This window comes from Aythya marila, assembly GCF_965140915.1.
Source record: "Aythya marila genome assembly, chromosome: 1".
In the NCBI taxonomy this organism is placed as follows: domain Eukaryota; kingdom Metazoa; phylum Chordata; class Aves; order Anseriformes; family Anatidae; genus Aythya; species Aythya marila.
This window is the reverse complement of record NC_139042.1, coordinates 61,182,166-61,206,759: the sequence shown is the minus strand read 5'-3', so window position 1 is coordinate 61,206,759 and position 24,594 is coordinate 61,182,166. Positions and strand designations below refer to the sequence as shown.

At 40.9% G+C, this 24,594-nt stretch overlaps 1 protein-coding gene across 2 annotated transcripts in view; it reads left to right on the top strand.

Moving 5' to 3' along the window:
* NAXD (NAD(P)HX dehydratase) overlaps positions 1-24,594 on the top strand; it is a 49,483-nt gene that overhangs the window by 10,708 nt on the left and 14,181 nt on the right. For both annotated transcript variants that reach the window (XM_082781553.1, XM_082781552.1), the window contains exons 7-9: positions 11,170-11,278; positions 24,059-24,109; positions 24,190-24,294. In XM_082781553.1, the coding sequence (XP_082637679.1) occupies positions 11,170-11,278; positions 24,059-24,109; positions 24,190-24,294 (265 nt within the window). The remainder of the gene's footprint in view (positions 1-11,169; positions 11,279-24,058; positions 24,110-24,189; positions 24,295-24,594) is intronic.

Genomic DNA, 24,594 nt, shown 5'->3' with positions numbered 1-24,594 from the left:
TTATGGCCCTGAGCTTAGCTTGTGTGTGTTAAAGTCCATTGGTGTACATAGCAAAGCTAGAAAAAAAAACATATTTAAAACCATATTTGCCAGATATTTCTGTCAGGAAAGGTTTATGACAGTAGCAATATTTTGGTGTGTGAGAAGTAGAATATCTCACTTATGGGGATGCCTACAATTGGAAGCTGTAGCAGTTGAAAGAAGTATATTACAGTCTAAAGGTGGTTTTCTTTCCTGTCTGTAGAACAAGGTGCTTAGAAAGAGGTCAGTCAAACAGATGCCAAGGGTTGATTTTTATTTTTATTAGAAAACCCTTGACTTTGTGGATTTTACACAGGGAATTTGAGATCAAGGGGAAGATAGCAGGGTAGGGTTTTTACAAGTCCAACTGCTTTAGCCTCTAAAATCCAAAAGGCAGATCTTGAGTTGATGTTTTGTCTGATACCATATCATAACAAATGGGATGGAAAATCTTAATGGCAGTATATTAGCTTGTAACTTAGGCTGTCTTGGTGAGTGCCACTTGGGATACAGCGTACAGTTGCCTTCTATGGGAATGGTTGACCTTGCCTCGCAAGAAGCATTTTTAGTTTGAGCTATCTGTGGTAAGGGAAAAGTTTTACAGGAAAAACAGAAGCAGCATAATCAAAAGTGGAAGTGACTGTGTAAACAGTAGCATTTCTGCTTGTCGGGACCAAACTGTGTCTGCTAAATATGTACGTTTTTATATGCAGATTCTCAATCAGTGTCTTCTGTGCAATTCAGATCTCAATGAAAACCCTTATTCTTCTGTTTGCAAAAAGAACTTTTGAGTTTAAACTTCAGCTCTTCTATAAATTCCTGTACAAAGTGTGATGAATCTAAAAATTTTCGTAGCCATTTAGCATTAAGTCTGAAAATCAATGATAATGTCTAACACTTTTGTTATAACTGATTAATTTCACCCAGACAGCTGGCTAATTGCATGAATCAGTGGTTCTGTAAATATTGCTTATATGACATTCAGAGTGAAAAAATGTGAATACCAGAATGTTCAAATTTTGTCAGTTAAATTTCTGTTATTTTTATCTCTTCTGTTTCATCTGAAGAAAGGAGAAAATAGCCTTTTTTAGCTAGAAAGGAAAGAATCCTGCCTGACTGTCTTGAGCCCGTATTTAATTCAAATTTACACAAGCCGCCTATTTTTCTGGTGAAATCCTTTTGTCTTCCGTGTCACGTTTCTCGTATGATCTTTTATAAGTTGAAGAGGAGTTGGAGTTGTGTTCGCATGGCTGGCTGCTCCTGATTCAGAGCCTGATCTCTTACACAGCCTTTGTACTTTCTCCCGGGCCACGCTTCATGCATGGGAGAAACTCCGGGTAAAAACCTCCCAGCTACGTCATTGTTGTCTTTTGTGTCCCTCCCTAAAACTTTGCTTTGTGATAATTTTTCCGTGACCCTTCAGAGTAACAAGGTAGCTGTTGTAGCGCTCTCTTATTATGCTAATCATAATTATGGCCCTGTGGACTTCTCAATTCGCTGTTTGAGCGACTTGGCGCCTTGCCAGGGTTCAACTGCCATTTTGTACAGCCAGGAGTCTGACATTTTATCATCTCCTCGGTGACTTGGCTGCTGCTACCTCTCGGGGGTATCTGCCTTCGCCTCAGGGGGGATCGCCCTAAGGAGAGAGCACCTCAACGCAGGGGCTCCTTCGAGCTGCAGTAGCCGGTGTGTGACAACATGACTAGCGGAGGCGTGTGAGAGCTACAAGTTGTGCGGTTGTGTTTCAGGTCCTTGGCATACGTCTGTCACTTCGAGGATATGAAGAGTGTTTTGTGAGGAGGATTGAGTAGGATTGCAGAAGGGTTATGAAAACGGGCATCCAACATTGCAGTGTTACCAGGGCAATTCTGTGTGGCTGCAGCCCCAGATCATTCTGAGATTCATTTGTAGTGTAACATCCCATGCTAGATACACCCATAATGCAAGTTTCTGTGTGATTTTTATCTCGTGACTTCATTCTCTGAAGGTAAGAGAGCCAGAACTGCATGTTGCAGCCTGGGATCTGGGAAGAGGAAGCTTTAACACCTGGCTCTGTGTCCTCACTGCCTGAGCTGAAAAATTATAGCTGTATTTCATGGGACAATGAGTTGTCAATATTATCAATAGCAGCTTTTCCTTCTTAGTCAGGGGTTCTCTCAAAGGCATTATTGTCCCTTCAACAATGACGGTATTAATAAAAGCATTAATTAAAAATTAACCAGCTAGCCAGTTCAGTAATTCTGCTGACTGACTTTTTGCTTTCCAGTGGAGAACTGAGAAATATGTATTGCAGAAGTCAGGGTCTTTTGAACAGTGGAGTATACTGAGGCTTGGTCATGGCTGCCTTGCTCCTGCCACCACCACCTGTGTTTTGTGCTACGTTTCTCCGTTTTCTCTGTTAGCATGCTCCTACCATAACTTCTACACAAATACAGACAAGATAAAACTTATTGAAATGCAAAAGCCAAGGTTTTTTGGCATTTTCTGTGTGGATCTTTGCTGCAGATATGTACAGACTTTCATGCTTTAATGCTTGGAACTTTCTAGAAGACAGTTTTCAGGAGTGTGTTTATATTGCCTTTGTTAATTCCTTGCCTTGGGTCAGGTTGAGTAGCCTGCTTGGATACATGTCTTGGGTTAGCTTATACTGTCTTGATAGGTCAGTGATCACAGAGTTAAATGAGCTATACGAACAGAGCTGGCTATATTTTAAAAGGAGGGAAGAGTAAATCTATGCTGCTAGTTCACCTCTTAGTCCTCTTACGAGGACTTTTTTTGTAATCTTACAGAGTTTTTCCTTCTTCACAGGCCTGGAAAGAACAAGATACTACTGAGTAACCCACTTATAACCTTCTTGTCAAATGTATTTGTGAAGTCAATAGTTGTATATTCCTTGTTCCGCAGAGTTTTATCAGAGAAGCTGTCTGAGGTGTCAGGTCATACATTCCTTGTGGTCCAGAAGAACTAATGCAGTTTTTCCATTCTCAAAAAAACAATCAAACAAACAAACAAAAAACCTTCCTTAAACAAAATACAGCTTTAGGACTAATACCTTTATCCCAGCTGGTCATAGCTATGGGTCTATATGGACTGGGAAAGATTGACAGAATTACCAGAAGTCTTACAGTTAATTGCAGAGTTCAACTCTTGCTTTGGATTTTGAAAAAGATATATTTTTTTTTCTCACTTTGAAATAAAAATGATTGAGGATAAAACTCATGAGGCCGGTTACCATTAACGAAGAAGCTTAGCTTAGGCTGTGGTTGCTGGGACGTATTTACTTGTTTCTACCTGATGTTGTCCATGATCTGATAATTGGAAAAAAACGTGAAAGCGAATCATGGATAGTGAGCTCCTGATAAACTGAGTTTGTTCAAAAAAGCTGCTGTTTCTTTGCTTTGTGCTGCCAAGTGAGTAAAAGAAAGGAGATGTGTTCACCTCATGCTATAGCCCCTCTCCTCCCTGTTGTTGGCAGTGCTCCTTATCCCAGATGAAAACTTACAGATGTTTTATCACCTCAAAATGGAAGATGTAGTAAAACATTTTTGACTGCACTGTGGGGGGTCGCTCTGCTGTTGCTGTATCTTGATATGTCAGAAAAAGAAATATACATGTGTAGGTGCATTGTATTCAGGTTAGGTCCTGGTCAAATTCATCCTTCTTGCTAATTCTTCCTACTTGCTATGCTGCTATGATTTGACACTGCGATTTGATTTCTTTGGTATGTAATTTTTCTTGAGTTTGAGTAAAGAAAGGCATGATGGTATTTGCTTTTCTTTATTATTTGAAGCTGTTAGGATCTCATTCTTTTTTTCCAGCTGACAATCACCAAAACATGTTTGGGCTGAGACTTGTTCTGTCTTTTCAGGTGTAGAGAGCTGACTTGAAGTACTCAAGCCTTCCAGGTACAGATTCAACTATCATCTGTACCTTAAGAGCAGAATGTAAACTAGAGAGTGATACCAATGTAATATAAACTTGTCACTTTGTTTATCAGCCAACATAGTAAAAATAACATGCATTAGTTTTTCCCGGGACATCTTAATTCTGCTTCCTTCTGAGGAAGGTTACATTGTCATCCCAGCTTCATTCTGTCACTTAAAATCACAGGTTTGGGTTGATTGCAGTCTGTTTGGAGGGATTTTTGACAGATTCTACTTACCAAGTCAGTTATAGGGAGTATTAATAGGGCAGGACTGCTTCCATTAACTCTGAAATATGAAAACAGCTGAGTTGAGACATTTGGTTATCATGATACTTTTGGGGTGGATCGCTGCAACGCACGTTGGTGATGTGATGTAATATTACATTGGTAATGTGATTGAGATTGAAATGTACTATAACTGCTTTGAAGGTTTGGATATATCTAAATGAAGGCCATGAAATAATTGTGTTGGTACTTGTGGTGTCTTTACGAGGCCGGATGAGGTTGCCCTTGAGTGCTGTCGTCATGTCTGTGTGAGAAATCTCAGAAAATAGATTGAAGCGATAGCTGCTTCTCCTTTGGGGCTCTTTCTCGCAGGATATGAGGCCCTGCTCTGCGTAAGAGAGGTGACCCTGTTTGTGTAATGTATTTAGGTTTGTTATTAATGAGGCTGTGGTTGGCTCCAATGCCTATAGTGTGTTGACAATGTACGTGCCCAGTGCCTGGTGAGACAGATATTGTGCCTGAAATGAGGGTCTTTGGTGTCTGTGTAGCAGTTCTGGATTATGTTTGGGGTTTTGTCGTCATTATTACAATGTGAAAGGTATGATAGGGTAACCAAGGCATTTTTCCAAATACGTACCTTGATAGGTAATCCACCCTCGCGCTCTTTTGAAGGTGGAATACAGCAAGTGAAGACTGTGGTGTCTGCATATAAAGGGCAGTCTCTGGCCGTGAACCTGGAATACCACTGCTTCTCCTGGCTGCTGGCTTGCTGTTCTTGCCTGCTGTTAATATGTGAATGAAGCCTATCACATATGCCTGATTATTCAGTAGCAGAAAAGGAATAATTGGTTTTAATATTATTCAATCCCTTCCTCATTAGGGCCTTTGCTTTTCATTTTTTGTCACTTTCCTCCCTGTCACTTTGTTTTAGGCGTTTTAATCTTACTTCTCTAAATACGTCTTTTTGGTCTCTAATTGCATCCAACCAACTTTACACCACTCTCATCACTGAGATTGACTCTGCCTGGCAGAAGTGCTTGGATCCCATGAGTTGATTGTGGGATCAATGAGGTTTCCTAGAACAAGCTGTTATTTCCAGTTCTGTTCAAGGGGCTGAGAGATGCCACGTGAAAAGTTTGGGCTTCTGGAAGCTTGGAGTTAATTTACAAGAACGATGATTTAAACATGGAGAAATACAGCTACTCTGGGAATATATGATTATTTTAACTTTATGCTCATTTTTTGCACTGTTTGGTTTTGCTTGTAATTCCTTTGACCTAACCTTTGGAGAATAATCTCTCTCCCTATCTTATTTGCCCATTTTCCAATAATGACTTCACCTGAGGTTTACCACAATAGTTAATAATTAGCTTTCTGAGATAACCACCTAAATTCTAGAGCTACACATTATGTCCCGTCTTTTGCTCTTTTGATGTACTTTATAATATGACAGGATCTAAATGTCAGCAGGTCTAGCATTTGATTCACGTTAATATAATTACCTGCAGTGCTTGGACAAACAAAACCAAAACTCTTTCATCCTCAGATCAGAGACTTTTTCTCATCTTTGAAGATAAGACTCCAGGTTGGCTTTTGAAACTGCCCACTTAAAATGTCTTTGTCTGCATTTACATAACAGACTTTTGCAACGATACATTTTAATGCATTTGGAGTTGGGCTCAATCATTCCCAGTGCACACTGATAATGAGCAGAATTTAAAAAAAATACCTTCTCCTGTGAGGAGCCGTGTGGTTGATCGGGTGACAGCAGTCGTGTCCCTTGACCTTCTCTAGCAGGAGGTCCCACTGGTTGGCATTTTACCAAGCCCAAACCGAAGATTACTCGGATTACCTAGGTGGTTCCACCTGCCTAAAACAAATGTGAAAAGCTGCTGTCTTGCTGCCTCCTGTACGCGCTGTCATTTGTGGTTATCTACTATTTCCGTAGCTCCCAGTTATACCCATGCTGACTTTGCTTCAGTTTCTTGTTTCCGTGTAGAATTTGACAAGGCTGCAGCTTTTCATCGTTGTTCCTTTTCCCTCTTCTAGAAAGCAATGACAGTAACTGTCATTCACGGGGAAAGCTGCTGTGTTTAGACCTTTCTGTGATAATTTAAAGCTATTGCCTTGACAGCTTTTGATCACTGGGTGAAAGCCACCCTTTGAATAAGATACAGCATACAGCAAAATTCTTTTTGTTTTGGGGGGCTGGAGAGGGGAGTTATGTTTCAGGCCCTAGCTGTCAAGTGTTCTCCAACTCTGGACAGTGACCAGCTCGAGTAGACTTTCAAGCAGATGGCAACTATCAAATATCTGTTACAAACTGCTCTGGAAGATGTTTAGAAACTGTGGGTGATCTTAGGGCAATAGTCACCATCTATTTTCAGGCTCTTTGTTTTTTTTGGAAAGGTTATTACAGCAAACTTTCACCAAGATAAAGATCTACAGAACTGTCTTATATCATTTTTTACTGTGTGATAGTGAAATACAGAAGAGTCCCGAAGAGCAAAAAGCTTAAAGTTTTTATTTTCCTTATTACCAGTTCAAAACCAAAAGATATAAAAGGCTGTGAGGCTGTGCATTTAGATAAGAGGCAACAATGAGACTTGGCAGTACTGAATCTAGCAATTACTGTCATAAGCACAGTAACGAAACCGGTGCTGTTCTTGTACGTAAAAACAGTTTGAGTGGAAAGCCAAGAGAATGCTTTTTTCAGCATGTGCTGATTTTAGTTTGGTAGAAGTTATCTAAAGTTACCAGTAATTCACAAAAATTGTCCTCACCATTTCAGAGACTAGGTGGTGTTTAAATTTGAAGGGAAGCTATTATCTCTTTAGGATTTTCCATGAAAGCTACATTCTGAAGGCAGAAAAAAAGAGCAAAAAGATAAACATGTAAGATTCTGAACACCATGCCTTGGCCCTGTCTCCAGAGGGGGTTCAAGGAAGGCAAGTGATAAAGCTGTTGTGTCTCCCTTCCCAAGAGACTGCAGTCTTCTCCTCATGAACTGAGCGAGGCTTTGTCTCCTCAGCCTCTCACTAACAGCCAAGGGAAGATCGATCAGAGAAACATGTGTGGGGCCCTTTTTCATAGTGTGCCCCACTGTGAGACTGTAGGATTGCTTATTTATTTACCTCTGCTTTGACTAATGGACAATGTGTAAAGTTAATTGTTTGACAGGAGGCTATCTTTCTGACACTTGACACTAGCTTTAGACTCTTCCTCGCCTACTGGCCTTCACAGGAATTAGATGGCTTATGCAAGCTTCTTCTGTTTGCCTGAAAAACAATAATTCTGTTGTCTTGCAGATGTTATTTTCGTGTTTATGCTGCAGTAAGTAGTCCTTTTCTGTATGCAGCCAGAGCTTTATCAGTTGCTCTCCAGACAAGCTAAGACTTTGACAAAGCCTTTGGGTTTTGGAAGGGTTTTGGTTAGTTGCTTGCTTGAACAACAGTGAGCTGTCATAATCTAGATTTCCTGCAAAATGGTATCTGACAACATTTCACATAATAGCGGTTAGCTGGAAATTAGATAGCTCTTTAAAGATTTGTTCATTGCCTGCAAATCTGCAACTGTGATCTGTCACCAGAATGTTTTATTGCATGCATCTGCACAATGGTATTGTAGTTCTCTATCCATGTTTACTAGTGTTACGGCTTCGATTCAGCTTCCTAAATTATTCCCATTGTGTTAGATTATTTTGGGAAATAAAAGACAAGAGAAAATTGGGAAATAAATATGACAGGAGTCAATGGGCACAAACTGAAACCCAAGAGATTCCATCAAGACACCAGGCAGCACCTCTGTGCTGTGTGAGTAACAGAGCCCTGGCACGGGCTGCCCAGGGAGACTGTGGGGTCTCCTCCTTGGAGGCCTTCAAAAGCCGCCTGGAGATAGGCCTGGGTTCCTTTTGCTTGAGCAGAAGTTGGACCAGATATCCTCCACAAGTCCCATCCAGCCTTGGCTAGTCTGTAGTTCTGTGAAAACACTAACTTTTGGTTAATCAAAGTCTTGATCAGGGAAGATAACAGCTCTTTCTCTCACTCTTTTCAGAAGTTCAGATGCTGTTGTCTTGGGGCCTCCCAATAGATCTTCTGACTTCCTTTAATATTAGTGTTAGCTCTGCTCTTCAGAGTAGGAGTATTGCATTTATGATTCGTGTTCTGGAAAGAATCCATGATTCTTTATCTTATGGCTCTGCACCCCTGAAGACAATAATGATTCTTGTTTACTCGATCCCTCTCTATCTAAGACTAAAGATTACATCTCTTTTGATCAAGGGGACATCATCTTCATACCTCATACTTTTATAGATGCTTAAAAAAACGGTGCTAATCTAAGTTGTATGTGCATGTCTTTGGCAGTGGAGGCGATAATTAAATGGAGTGGTTTGAAATCAGGTTAGGAATCAGACAGAGCAATTGGCATGAAGGGACAAAGGAAGTAACAGTTATTTTTGTGAGTACAGCACCCAGCAAACAGCTGATGATATGATTTGTGTTTTGTGCTGGTACTTCTGAAATATTCTGTGTTTGTTTTTTAATCCCCAGAGAAACAAGAATACATGTTGGCTTTGTCTGCAGTAGTAAACTAAACAGAGCCAAGGCATATTTATTCCCAGTTACCTAAGCATTATTATCCATGCTGCCAAATGATCCTGGGCAAGGTTTTGGCCCACGCCATGTAGCTTTTCCTAAGTGACTTCTCCCACTGCTGAGGAATTACTACAGTCCAGGGGCTGTGCCTGGTAGGCAGCTTGGTTGTTAACCCTGCTCTAAAGCCTTACAGTGGGCTCCTTACAGCGGCTGGTTGACTTCTGCATCAGAAAACCAATCTGGGGATGTTTAAATATTGTGTGTAGACTGTAGCTGTGTTAAGAGCTGAAAGAGTTTCTCTATGCTACATCCTGTGGTCAGGAAAGTTGGAGATGATACCCATTTATCATCTTCCTGAAGAAAGTTACACGGTGGTCATTTTTACTCTGTCAGCTTTAAAATATTGCTGCTTTGATGTCTGTGTGTGGGACTAAGCCATAACCTGATGTGATAAGCCCTTCCACTTCCAGACAAGCAGAGCCAGGAGAGTTTATAAGGTGTCCTTAGGTGCGTAATTGCAGCTGTTGTGAGCATCCGGTACCTTGAAGTGAGGGTGGTGTGGTGCTACGAGGAGGCAGTATTTATTCTGCTTCCTTTTATAAAGAATAAAATTCCATCAGATATTTTTCGGCATGTTTTTCATAGCTGATTTTGCAGTGTAATAGTCATTATCACCATTCTGAATCTCTTGGCCCTTCATGTGCCTTGGGTTGCTTCTCGATGCGGAATTGCGAAGGAGTTATGTGAAACGTAATGTTTGTAAAATGCTTTGAAGATGAAAAGCTCTACAGTAGGTTTTTATTATTACCAGGGGCAAAGTGAGCAGGAGTGGCTTCATGTTGGACTGCTCATTTCCCGAGAGATGGCTTTGTTTTGAAGAGCGTACATTATCAGTTGGGTTGGAGACCAAATTATCTTATTTGAAGTCTGAATATAAATAAAGTAGTAAACTTTCTACCTTGAGATTATTTGCATGAGAAAGTTTATTATTTGCGGAGGAAGTTTTGGTACAATCCTCGCTCTATTTAAAGTAACGTTTATTTTGTGTACTTGTCTTCCGCTACCCAAAGCTGGTTTGAATCCAGCCCTTTCAAACATCCTCATCAGGGAAGCAGGGCTTTGCTATAGATCAGCTCTCCTGGTCTTAAAGCTAAAACCAGTTTCTACGTTATATGTTAATACATAAATAAAAGCGTGGCGATTTGTGCAGCGGCCCTTGGTGGTGGTGAGGCCTTTGGGCCGCGGCCAGGCGCGAGCAGGCCGCCTCGCCTGCCGCAGCTGCACAAGCTGCTGGCTCCTGCCTGGCACTTGCAGAAATCGCTGTGGAATTTGCTGATTCTGCCAGAGCCGGGCTAAACACTTGTTCCCGAGTGGTGTGTCCCAGCGGTACAGCTGTCGGTTATGAAAAACATGCAGGGGCTTTTGTCCGCAGTCACAGAGCTCTGTCGAAGTATCACAAGCTGAAAATATCCTGAGGAGTGCTGTCATCTAGCAGCACCTCCTGGCTTAGACTGCAGGGAGCTTTTGCCCCCCGTGTTTGGGTGAAAATGTTCATCTGTTATCAGCCACTTGTGCCGGAGGTGGGGAGGGAGGCTAAACTTCCCCTCCGTATTGACAGTGAGGATTTACTTGGCGTTGTCCAGCTGTGCTTTCAAAATGTTCTGACCTATTTACACAACAAAACCAATCAAAACAACATAAACGGTTCTGGTGAGCTGCTGGATTGCAGTGGTTGCATTTGGCAGTGGGTATTCATGTCATTTTCCCAACACAGGCAAAACCTAAACACTACAGAGATCTTAAACACTACGACCCCATGATACCCGTGGCGAACAGCTTGCTGCTTCTCTTGCCTTTTGGGAAAGGGGACGGTTTGGCTGCAGTTCAGTTGGAACAAATGCTTGTGAAACAACAGACAAAAAAAGCAAACGACTAGATTTATCATTTTGCTATATAGAATAATAAATAATTGCGTAATTCCCAGCAAGCTGCAGTATACACTTGTGAGATGGTGGATCTCTCTCCCAGGTGTAATCTCTACAGGGAAACATTAAATAGGGAACTGTGACAGACTGTAATAATTGTTGGTTCCCCGCCCTTTTCTTCTAATTTTTTTTTCTTTTAATATTTTGTAATAGCTTTGGGGGATACTTGTAATTATTTCCTCATTTTTATGTGGTATCCCTTAAGGAATGAATTGAGAGAAATGTTTCATTTTAGCTATTTGGACAACCACGCCACATTTCCTGGGCTACAAATGTTTGGTAATTTGAAGGATAAAATTGCCTGACACTCAGGATATGAGAGAGCTCTTCATGTCTTGCACCTGGAACTCAGATTTTGAGAATACTAAAATGAAGCCTTTTTGAACATGCTTTTTTTTTTCCCCCTAATTTTGTTTAGTGATAGTCCGAATGCTGTCTATGAGGTGGAGAAGTGGTTGCCACGACTGCACTCAGTTGTCATAGGACCTGGCTTAGGTAGAGATGAAGTTCTACTTGAGAACGCAAAGGTAATATGTTTCCTGCTATTTTATTCTATGTCTTCACGTTGAATTTTATTAACCAATTCCATATCTATGTGATCACACTGATGTTTCTGGTTAACAACTAACAGATTAAGTAAAATTGTTGCAATATATTTCCATGATTGAAAGGGGGCTCTGTGATAAGAATGAACTACAGAAAGTATTTTACTTTTTTTAAGAAGACTTTATTTTTTATGAGTGGTTAGTATTTATTGTAACAGCTATAATTTAAAGGGAAGAGTTTAATTGGATATTGTTGACAGAAAATTGCAGCTATTAATTATGGTCTTCATTATTAAAATTAAGAGCGATGCTTTATGTTCAGGCACCCACATAGTTGTTTTGATTTGCTTCTGCTTTGATTGTGAAAGTTGCTCATTAAGAAATAGATGTTGGCACCTCTGAAGGGCTCTGTGTTTTCCTAGGTGCCGAGCACCTGTACTGTAAGAACCTAAATATGAATTTCAGTTTCTAATTTTAGGAGCTGTGTCTGACAGCTTGTGAAAGGAAAGGGACCAAAGAACAGAGACTGTGTCCCCTTGCAATAAGAAATAATAGTCTTAATTATAAAATGTTGCAGATTTCTACTCTGGATAAAGAAGTAATCCTATTTTCTGTCAAGTCTTAGTGGAAAGCTGAAAACAGGAGCTTAGATAGCTCTGTGCTCTAACTAACAGGCACTTACACAGTCTTCCAGATGATGTCTTGTATTACTACCAATAGATCTCTGCACGTTCAAAGTACATATTTCACTTTGCACAAAATTAGAGTGACACTAATGTAAGAAAGAATTCTGAGGACTGTTACTGAATTAATCAGTGGTACTAACAAGTGCAATTAATAGAAGTTACAGAAATGTTAACAGTGGCACAGTGAAATTACAAGTGAGGAGGCAAGAGACTGGAGACCACATTGACATCCAAGACATTCAGAATACTTTGAGGTTGATAAGGGCATTTTTGCTAGGCTTTTGTTAGAGAAAGTTGGTGTTGTAGTTCTTCACTCCTTTAATTCTCCTTCTGCTTTCAAAAAGTGATTGTTTTATGATGTAGAGGTGCAAAACTAAAAAAAAAAAAAAAACAAACCAAAAAAAAAACATGGCTTTGGAGAGTGGCAATAAATAAAATTATTATAGCTGATGAAGAAATAAAATTTGATGATGATTGTAAACTTTCAGCAAAGACGGTTTTTGAAAACTTTCCTTCGAATTCTTTTTGCAGAAAAAAAAAGATTCGATTTTTCCTTTTTGTTTTATTTTTACTTTTTTTTTTTCCCCCTAGAGGAAATTAACTTTAAACAAAAGAAAATAAGGCTTTGTTTAGAATATCTACAAGATCTAACATAAGCTTCTTCAGTCCATCTGGGCTTTCTAAGTATCTGTCATGTACTTATCTGTAAGATAGTATGTGGAAGATTCCTTTATTTTTTTCTTCATTGCTAAAAATAATTTTTGCTTTCTTGGTGAATTACAATCATACTTTTACTTCAGCCTGGGTGTCCTGCGTGAGCTTTCGTGAAGTTAAAGAAACAAACCCAGTCAGTGAAGACAAGCTGTTTGGGATCTCTTCCATACTAGGGCCATGTTTATGTGAGCTGTAGATCTGACCTTGTTAATTTCGAGCCACATTAAAGCTCAAGTTCTTTGTCTTCACTATAATTATGTAAATGTTCATTAGTTATTCAGTTGTGTTGTATGTGTGTGTGTGTTGTTTGTTTTTTTTTTAATCCAACAACCATAATCTTCTAAATTCTTCGTTCAACCAAAAGCTTTAAGAAGTCCATGTAATTGGGAAAAGTGAACTCTGGTTACCTGCTTGAGGAGGGCTGGTGTTTCTCTGTGCTGAGGAAAGTCTGAGCCTCCCTCTTGCTTCAACAGTGAATTTTAAGCTTTGTATCACTCTTCACCTTCCAAAAAACAAGCAAGTGATGATAGCATTGCTATTTTAAACTTTTCTAAGAGGCTGACTGGGTATATAATTTTCTCTCTTTAAGCTAACCTCAGCATGCTGTCATTTGAACACAGGGCTGAGATGTAGATCAGTGTCTGCTTTTGTTTCAGGGTTTTGTATCAGAGCGGCGGTGACAACAGGAGGAGGCTTCTCCTCTTCCTCCTTCTGCCCCATTTAGGTGATGAGGCCTAGCCGTCTGTCACCTCTCTGACGCTGTTCTTGTCTGGGTCTTGTCCAAACTGTGCCAGCACATTGCCAGCAAATATGTTTGTCTAAACAGTCAGGTGTTCAGGCTACTTTTCTCCTCTGAGCATTGCGAAACCAAGGCACTAAGGCAGCAACCTGCAGTTTCTGGTATATGGCCAGAGTGATAGATCGTGTACTTGCTGACCAGGTGGTGCATCTTCTCACCCAGGACCCTTTGTTCTCTCAGTGTCCTTATGGTATCATCTGCCTCCTTCATGCTTAATGTGCATGCATTGTGGCATTTAAGGGCTTTCCAACAGTCTGATGGAAAAGAAGCACTTTGTGATTGGTTTCCTCCTACTTTTTTTCTTGAGTGGAGTGGTGCTCTGAATATGTCCTTGTTGGCTTCCTGTGATTGTCTGCTTTTGGCTGTAATTCCATCTGCAAGTCTTGTTACAAGAAGCTACTCAACAAGTTTTATTCCCCCTCACATACTGTTCCTCAGTCACCTGGATGAGGTCTGATGCTCTGTCAGAGCTCCCTAGTTACAGGTTTGCAGGACCAGGAGCTACAGGTTCAGAAAAATCTACCAAAGAAAGCTTCTGTTGGGTCCTTTTTTGTTTGGATCCCATGCAGGTGTGGCAGCTCTAGACTTGGCATGAATAGACCTTCCAACTCTGGAGCGAATAAGCATTCCAGGCTATTCTCCAGAAAGAGAAAGCCACAGCCAGCTTCCTTGTAGACAATACCAGGCCATCTGTTTTTCATTGTCTGTGATTGATCCTGGCCAGCAGTGACACTACCACTGCTTCTTTGTGTTCACCTCGGCTGGTATGCAAGCTGCTGGTGGTTTAGACCCTGAGACAGTTCAGCTGTCTTGTGCAAACAAGGCCAAGGTTCCTGGGATTGACCTCTGTCAGTACTTAGAGGCAGCATATTTCCAAAGCTACTGTCTACTCACCTTTTTATTTCACACAGAAGAGGTGTTGTGCCCATATTATATGTCCCCACTGCAGAGCACTTCCTTCAGCCATTCCAGGGATGATGATTGCACTTCTGGTCTTAGTCTGATCTGATTTTCTTGTAGCCTGAGGTTTGGAACCAGGAGAATCCTCAACTGTACCACCAACCAAGTTCCTGCCCTGCAGGATGATGAGTGCAGTTCCTTAGAAGAATTTGGAAAGGAGTACTGTATTCCTTGCAGAGCCTTTTGGGAGGGTAGATGATACTCCCTAATGCTTCAGGCTGTTCCTGTATTCTGCCTGCTGCCTGGCAATCAGGAAGTTATGGGCTTAGCTGTTCCTGTATCGGTTTCCAGCCTCTTGTCGTCTCCTTTCCCCTTCTCCTCCTGGCATGAATGTGATACTCCTGTCAAATTTTCTGGTTCTGAGTTTGGTGAATCTCCATGGGGTACATTACTGGCCCTGTGGTCAGGTGGACCAGTACAGAATTGGAATTGTTGTGTAGTGGTTACTATTGGAAGCAGGCAGAGAAGAGCATTCAGCCTTGTGAAGAGCCTTATCCTTAATCGAAGCATGACTTTGACGTTGAAATCATCTTTTGCTGTCCCTGGGTTCATTGCCTCTTCCCCTGAACTGGTAGCAGTGAATCCTGCATTTGGCCACTCCAGTCTTTTTTGTGTTTTGTCTTGCAGCAGCAAAGGTAGATAGCTGTTTTCAGCAGAGCGTGCTTGCTTTCCTCCTGCAGGAGAGGTAATGATTAATAGCAAGATCAACTGGGTTCTCAAAGCACACACTTGTGCCTCTTACTCAATTCTCAATCTTTGTTTTAGCTCCAAGAAAATGTTCTGGATACCAGCCTGGGTTCTTCTTTTGACTGAGGCCCTGCCTAGCTCCCATTTCTGCCTATTGCTGGTGGTAGATAATACTTCCGTTCCTCTCCCCCCAGCCTCCTTACCCCAAGACGAGGGCTTGAGCTCCTGAGGCTCCTGAGACGGTCATTCAAATATTATTTTCTCCTTGAAGATCTCTGCTATCTGCTAGGATATAAATTTCTGAAAGCTCATCTTCCACCCCTCTTGAATCACTAGCTACTTATGGTTGCATGGAAATTCCTTGCCTTTAATTACTTCCAGCAAGGCATGAGAGAGGTTTGGGTCGTTGTCATGGGTCACCTCCATGGGGTGTGCCCAGAGGGTCCATTTTAGATGGATTCTCAGTCCCACCTCAAATGAGGTTTCAGCCTTTCTGCCTTTGTTTTTTGTTGTTTTGGATTAATTTCCTGCCTTCGGGCCTTCATGCCTTCAGGATTTACTCAACACTTCACAGCCTTAATAAATGGTAAGAAAGGGACCAGGTGCTTCAGTATGCTCTGTCTGCACTGGTTTTTACAAGCTGAAAAGGACTACAGAGTATGGAGCCACTTTTTGTTGTCAGAGCAGTCTGTTAAGGTAAATCTGCCTCCACGGGCTTTGAGAAGCACTCTCCTCTTGCTATCTGAGCAGATACCTAAACACACTGGATTCTGCTTGTATTTATTAAAAGGTATCTGAGAAGCACCCCAGGCTAACGCTGTGGTTGTTAGATCAGCATTGTCTGCGATGCCTACTGCTGTGTGTGAGTGTGAGCAGCAGGATGCGTTCCTCTCTGGGAACACCGCTCGTGTGGACTCAAATTAGCAGAAAAATTATTTACTTAGTTTTTTACTTATTTACTTAGTTTTTTGCTACGTGTAACATGAGCATGTGCTTCCCGCCCTGTTTATGTCATCTGCAAAATCCTCTGGAGATTCCTGCGGTGGGGATTCAGCAGTTCATAGGGAACATGAGTAGCGCCGAGGACGTGCTGCTTTCTGTCTTCTGCCCTCAGCTAGGAGGAGGTGAGGTGGATTGAGTCTTATGCCTGTGGTACTGCTGAGACAAAAACCAGAGGGCATGTATGTGCATCCACTGTGAAAATACATCTGTAAATTGTTTTCTCAGCCCCCACACAACCCCTAAGATGGATGCATATACTGCAGGTAGTACCCAGTGAGAAAATACTTTCTAACTAGCCAGGAGTCATTGCTTTCAGACAGCCTGCTGAGAGTCAGAATCCATGGAGATCTTCACCTAAGGTGAGGCAGCTCCTGGGGTCTGACGCAGTTGTTTTTGGTGCAGATCAAGCTTGGGAACACCAGCTCTAAGCAGAAAAGTGCCGTTGGTTACGCTACGAATTACAACTGCTTATGCTCAGAACTATTAGTATTCTGTGGCTTCCTCACAAATGTCTTGATTAGAAGAACAGTGTTTGAAAATATGCTAACGGGACCTTAAATACAGGTTTATGCAGCTTGCAAGCAGAATTTATTTTCTAATATATGTAATGGGTCTTGATGAAAGTCATTCACAGTGAAGTGGGATGTTTATTTGCCTTCTGTGTGCAGGCTTATATTGTTGTTTAACTTGATTTTGATTCTTAAAAGCATTTGTAAGCAAAATGCTGGCACTGAATACCTTTTCAACTTTCTGAGCAGTATTCAGCTAAGAAGGCTAAAAAGAAATTGGCAGTGATAAATTCTGCAGTTCAACTTAAGTTTATTTGTTTCTTTTTAAGACAAAACGCCAGCAGCTCACCATGAATATCCCAAGCCAAATTTAACATTAACATAACCAACCATAAATTGGAAACCGTAAAGAGTTTGCTGTGGGAGTGTGAATGTTCAGTGGATGAAACAGCATGTGGAAACTCAGTGCATTCGTTTATTCTGATTTACAATTCTCACTTTGGATTGGAGTAAGCAGGATTATTGCTTAAACTGGGTTTGGATGGGTTTAGGGGTGGGAATACATAAATACAGCTTCCCAAGTGGTATCTAGTTGTGCATGAATTCACAAGGGGTAACTAAAAAGGAGCACTCTGTCTTCTGCGTAGCTGGGATAGCACTTCAGAGGCTTTTGCTTTGTTTTCTTGTGTTTCTTCTTGTGTTCAGACGTGATGTTCGATTATGTCACTTCTTTTAAAATTTAACATATGATTGAGGCAGACATTAAGCTGCAGTTTTCTTCCAAGTCAGCAACTGGTCTGCCTTGAATTCAAACAGAGAATCCAGAAGTGGATCACTCTTACCTTTTTTTTTTTTTTTTTTTTTTTAAATGTGGAACAGAACGGTTTTGATTAACCAACATCTTACAGCATTTTCAGCTTTGTTAGTTGCAACAACAGCTTTTAACATTTCCCGAGGTACTGGGGTACTCAACTCTTGAGTTGGTTTCACCGTTGGTTTCACTGGCTTAAAAGAAATACTTTCCTGCGCACCTCAAAATTGATTTTGGAAAAGGGGGCCTAGCCATATGATAATACAGGTAAAAGGCAAAAGACACAGCTAAATTGAGTTTAGCTTAAATGATGAGATAAAGATGCTATTTGTGTTGATGAAGGGATATTTGTTAAATGATTCATTCAGGTGGTCTGAGTTGTGGTTAGTAGTTAATCATTTTGTATGTGAGGTTTGAGAGCTTAGAATGATTAATGAGACAGTGATAGTTACACATACGGAAACCTATTAAGTAAAACTGAAGCAATTAAGCTAACTAAAGGTAATTTATATAGATCTTGGCTACAAAGTAAGATTCTGATTGATGCTGAATTTTGAAAGGAGGAGCAATTCTTGTATCACTTTGTGGGTGACACAAAGGTAACAAAGGCAAAAACAGGATCATTCAAAGTTACTGAAAAGGTGTCTCCAGTGCAAAGAGCCTCAAGCAGAGAAACTCCAGTTTTAACAATTTTCAAAAGCTTCTGTATCAAATCTACTCTATTTAGGGAAGCTTCTTTCCCTGCCTTCCCCCCAGCAACCATGGCTGTAGCCCTGAGCACAGCTTGGACCTGGAATCAGTGCCTACCCCTAGCTGTGCAAGATTACACACTTGTGCTTGCCAAGCCCATTTTGCAAGCCTCTCTGCCACAGAGCTGCATCCTGACCTCTGTGCAGCCGAGGCCATGCTACCTCTGCATTATGCCAGGTTTGAAGCCAGGAACACAGAAATGTTTCCTCGGGTTTTTAGTGCCTCTCTGTAGGAGTTGGTGTGCAGTGTGCTGGCGCGGGACTTGTTTTTAACTCCCGGGCACCTGGGTGAGAGGTGGGGGCTGCGGAAACATTTCCAGCTGCAGTATTTAGAGGGAAATTTCTGCCTATTTCTTCCTTTGTATCTCTTTCTCCCGGAAGAAACTATGGATTTAGGCTTGGTGGATGAGAGTTGGGTCCATGTGGAAAACACAAGCAAACAGAGAAGGCATTTCAGCAGCACCTTCCGACCCTTGGAAGACGGTAGTGTTTTGTTTGTAAAGGGGGCTGCTATGCCTTTTTGATCAGTTGTGGTTGTACAATACATACCCAGGGCAAGATTATGCCCCTTTGCATGTCCCTGCCACCCCAGAAGCTAGGAATTGTTGCTGCCTCGAGTCTGGCTGCTCCAGCGTAGTCGGACAGCCCGGTGTCAGGTCAGCAGCACGTACTGCTGGACTGCAGAACCAGTCACCTCAGTGTTAACCAGTATTTCAGAAGTGGTATTTGAGCTTTTAGAGAATGGGCCCGCCATCTCTCTGAGAAATCTGGTTATTGACAAGTTGTGGGCATGCAAGCTGTTGCTTAAAGGACCTCACCTGCTTAACAGCCCTCCTAATGCATTTTGTCTTTCGTTTGGAGCATCTAGCAGAAAAATTCACAACGTGCTTGGCATTTGCAGATTGCACTAGAATACGTTTTGGTGAGCTGAGAGCAAGATTATGCTGCTTACTGAAGTGTTTGGATGTCGTTGTGGTCAGTGCTATCCAGCATGCTGAGGCTTGAGCTGCTTTCTGAACACGTGGGTAAGGAATTTTGCCAAGAGTGAGCCAAGACGTGACTCTTTAGCAGGGACCTAGGAAACGCAGCGTTCATTGCTGGTGTCGGTAAAGGAAGCCTTGCCCACAATCTCTCTCCTGTGCAAGGTAGAAAGATGGCTGTGATGTATCCTTAGCGAAAATTAATTACCGCTGTGGGATAGCTGTTGAGTCATATGCTGCTCTTGTGGTTTGCTGCTTATTTCATTAAAATTCAATCTTCTGTTAAAACCATTGGCTCCAATTTCCTGATTCTTCCCTTTGCAGATACCGAATGCCAAGGTTATTGTGTGGCTAAACCAGTTCATCAGGAAAGCCACAAGGAGCGATACGGCTAATAATACATCCAAAATCATTGCAGGCATTCTGCTGCCAATCCACGTCTAATTAAAAAAGCTGAAAAACATATTTAAGTCAGGTGTAGGCAAAACAATGCATAATTGTCTTCTCCGAGGAGCCGTGGAGGGCCAGGTTGTATACTGTTGAACGCAGGCAGAGTAAACAGGATATGTATGTTGCTGCTGGTTTGTGGGCTTGCAGGGAGGTGTCCAAACTGCAGAGTTCTGCACGAGGCTGTGGAGGCTCACTTGGACTGTGCTGCCTGCTGTCTGCTCCACGTGCAGCAGGACTTGAGCCTTGTGCTCTGTGACTTCCTTGGTTGGTGGGTTTTTTATTTTACCTGGGAGATCCATAGCAATTTATTCCCCCTCCAAAAAATGTTCCCTCCACTCCCCTCTTAAGTTCGTGTTTCTTCAGGAAATAATAATAACTAATAATCCATAATAATCCATAATAATAAAAAATCCATAATAATAAAAGTAGTAAAACACAGAAATTCTTTGCCCTTACTCTGCAAATTTTCCTGATCACAGTAAAGAGTTACCTTTACCCAGACAGAGCAGTGACTCCTACTATGGCACAACTTCTTTCTCAGTCCTTACTGCGTAGGTTGCTTGCATCCAAGTCCCAGATGCCCAGTCACAGAACGAAGATTTTTCAGGGAACTACATATTTCAACAGTGCAGTGGGAGTAGGTAAAAAAAAAAAAAAAGCTGAACCACTGCTGTTGCAGAATAATAGCTTCTGTGTAAGGAAGTGTAGTCCACTGGAACATCTTGGAGCTCGAATCTCCGAAGTCTTAATGCTCAAAATGCCATTTGAGGGGAAGGGGCAGTGTTGTGGTTTTGTCCTTGATACCTGTACGTGGTGCTGTTTACTTATGTGACTGGCGTTTGGAAACCTGCCTTAACTTGATACCAGGTGCATTCTTAGTAGCATTTCTTAGTAGTTTTAATCAGCAATGTTCTCTTCCATATCCTTCTGCATATAAGTAATTGTTACACAGGATAAAAGTGAACAGATGGCTCCTGCTCATACAAAGAGTCCCATTAGAAACCATTAAATAGATTTTGGTGTGAAAGTAGCTAGTCTGAGCTGTATTAATTATACAATTAGCAGAGAAGATTTTTCTGTATGCCACAAGTATTAACACAGGAGAGTCCGTGCCAGATATGAAGAGACAGATTTGGCTGAAAATTCATTGTGCTTCCATAAATAAAATAGAAGAGGATGTAGCCATTATTGCTCTGTACCCCTCTTACTCAAATAATTACTGTATGCAGTATTTGCAGTAATAGAGTGTTTAAAAGAGGGGTTCGTCTCACCTAATTCTTGATGTCTAGAAACAGAGCAGTAAGTTTTCTCTCCTCTCTGTGATAACTGAGGAGGGACACGTATGTCTGCTGGTGATGCATCCCACCCTAAATGCAGTGCCTAAGCCAATGGCATTCTCACGGTGAGACATTTCACCCCTAAATGGCAGGAGGTGAGTCCTGTCCCCAGTCGATATGAAGCAGAGGTTCCCCAATGATTGTGGTGTCCTTCAAAAGGTGGTTGTCTTATGGGGGCTTTCTTATCTCCATTTTTATGGTTACCACGTTACTCCCTCTCTCCCTAAGGCTTTGTCTTTGAGGTTCCTCGTCTGTCTCCAAGCAGCTTCTGTCTGGGTTTAAGGAACAGGAGGAAAGGAGAACAATTACTTTTGGATTTGTGTTTGTGGAATAAAAAATGAGCTTTCTAAACAAGGCAAAGGACTTTGTATCCCCTGATTATTTGGAGAGAAAGAGAAAGCAAAGATCGCTTCAGTAAGTTAGATTAGAAATTGGTACCTCAGAGACTCAGTACACAACAAAAGTTGCTTGGCCAGTAGATTTTACTTAACAAGATGAAATTTTTCTTCAGAGTAGAGGTCAGATGTCTCTCACAGACCGTGGAGGGCATGTTAGAGAAGTGAGAGCACAAAACATCATTAGGAAGAAATGCCTTATTTCTCCAGAAGGTACCAGTGACCTCACCTTCCAGAAGCTATTTACCCGTACATATACTTCTGTGCTTTGTGGCTTCCACTTTTTCTTTTTTTTTAATTAAGCATACAATCTTCAGGTAGAGAGTGGATCTTCAGAAGTCATTGATTTAGCCTATTGTTAGATATGTAGAGAAATTGCAACCACTAGGCAAAATGACAATTGTGAGAAAACATGAAAAGGGGCCAGACGATAACAGCAGCAGCCAAACCTTAACTGTTTCAGAAACAGAAAACATTTGGCCAAATTAATTCACTGGATTGATCATAATGAAGTTAGGAGAGTCATTTGGATGGGTATTGACTTCTGAGATCTGTGTCTTGCATCAGGCTTCATTAGGGGAAATCTTTTTTGGTTTTAAAAAAGCAAACTGTCGTGGAAGATTGGCGTACTGAAACCGACACAGTGGAATAAACTGAGGAGTCGTATTAATTGGAAATGGGACAGCAATCATTTAAGTGTACTGAAAGGGTTTGGGGAAGCTGCCAATGAGCAAAAATATTCCGTCTAATTAAAACTGGTTATAAAATAAGGTTGCAGTGAATGGCATTTGTGTCGCCAAAAATTCTGGGGGCTGATCTGAAAGCTTTCTTACAGAGTGTCTTGCTAACCTCTAGGGTTCGGTGCAGTGTGATATCTAATCAGAAGAGCCTAGGACATTTCAAAAGTAATTGGGCTTCTGGATGTATAACATTCATTTATGCAGGAAAAAAAAACAGGGTGCCATATCCACAGCCTTATTTTATATAACCAAATGAGTCAAATTAAGTGTAATTGTTAATGAACACAGTAGGGGCAAAGCGGTACAGTTTCTGTGAAGGAAAACTGAGCTGTGCACATCTGTGCTGATTAATATTAATGAATAAAGAAATGACTCCATCTCATAAATTTCTTAAAATCTTTGAAAGGAAGGCTGCCTAGTTTTCAATATGCCACAACTAATTCTTAGGTATGTTCTAAGATTTCCTCCTTGCACAGCTGTTAAATATGCTTATTTGTAAATTTGAATAATTTAGTAGTAGTTTGATAGTATGAGTTGTGTAAAACTTGCTATTGCTTCAAAATTCTTTAAGTAGCTGAATATAAATGAAGACTTGTGGTGATCCCCTGGAGACCCAAGAAGGATGGACACCTAGTGGGCATTGCCCAAGATGAGACTTGTGCACGTGTGTGCATGTAATGGAAAGGATTATATTCTGTAGTGGCTTCCAATTTAGCTGCAGCTGTGTTTTGAGAGATGTCCTCAGGCTTGTTGCAGTGGGTAGTGTTTCACTCTCACACGTAGGACATGAAAGCAAACAAAAGTAATGTTGGGTTAAAGCCTGCTGCTAGACTCTGGTCATCCATTTAAAAACAGAAGGGAAACGTTTCTACTGAAACTGAAGAGAAAAAAAAAGTCAGGTAGGAGTGAGGATATGTAGATTCCATCATTAATAATGTACATGAAGCAACATGGGCTGTGTTTTTGACCACAATACAAGAACAAAGGTACATTCAATACCTGGGAAGTTAATTAAATGCTTCTTCCTTCTTCCTTACCTAATTTCTTGATAACCTGTGGAGCTCGGTGCCATATGATAGCTGATCTGAAAAGCCTAATAATGTACAAAAACTGTCAGACTTCTGGATGGATACCACTCTCTGTTATCTTATACAGGGAAGAGATAAACTCTCCAGCTTCAACAACAGAAGTTGGTAATGACCACCATCCAAAAAAGCTCGATTATCACTCATTGCTCATTAAAAATCTTGAGTATCAGTTGTTGCCACTGCTCTGTTAGGAGAGAAAACAAGGGCAGGCAGTCTGCTGGTACATATTGCTTGCTGAAAAACAGTTTTGCAAACAGTCTTTTCTCTTGACCTTTTCTGTTTTGTTTTGAAGGCATAAAACCTCTGGGGTCATGAGTGGAATGACATGTATGATGTACTGCTTGTCTCGGGGTGTTTGTTGTATATGAACTTGAGTACTGCAATGAGGGCATCATCAGACAGACAGCTAAGATTAGTACTAGAGTTATGGGTAGAATTTTATTATGACATTACTTATTTGGATTATTATTATTTTTAATTCGGAAAGATATGTTTGCTATGTACGACTCCAGTTAGCATATAGCCTTCTAGATCAGGATGAGTGAGTTGGATTGTTTTTTGTTTGTTTGTTTGCATGTCAACATCAGGGTGTCAGTTGTAGAAACCCTGTTGTCACTGCTTCAGACTGGGAGAGACCAAAGCAGCTGTAAAATTACCAGTTGATATGAAAACGTCTTCTCTAACTTTGATGACCATAACTGAATGTTTTATTTCACTCTGAAAAAGCAACTTATATGACCAGATTTATTGTACAGCACCTACCTTCTAGACAGGAAGAAAATGCAGAATTTATTTTGGATGTTACAAGCTTTAAATTAGCAAGCTTCTTAAAGTTATCTACATTTTTTCTTGCAGGGTATTATAGAAAAATCGAAACTCAAAGGAATTCCTATCATTATTGATGCTGTAAGTACATTTTTGATTCATTCAGTGGCTTGACATTTAAGAATCTATTCAGAAAGTGTACTTCTTACTGTTTTTTGCAGGATGGACTGTGGCTTATTTCCCAGCAGCCTTCCATTATTCAAGGCTACCAGCGAGCTATTCTTACTCCAAACTATATGGAGTTTAGTAGACTATATGAAGCTATGGTGAGCTATTTTCCTTTTTTCAATTAAAGTATGTGCAAGTTTAGTCTTGTAGTCTTTATATAAATGAACACATTATTACTGGACTAAACATTATGTGCTGTTCCTGGTATGCAAGATGAGCATTGTCTGGGTTTTTATTCCAGGGGATAATTGCCACAACAATTCTTAAACAGAACTCTTTTTTTTACAGAAGACCTTTTTTAAGGTATTTTTGGCACTGCAATGGGTATAGAATAAAAATACCTGGGAAGGCTGATGGTGATGCTTTTTCTTTTCCCTACACATGCTGAAGTGACGTGT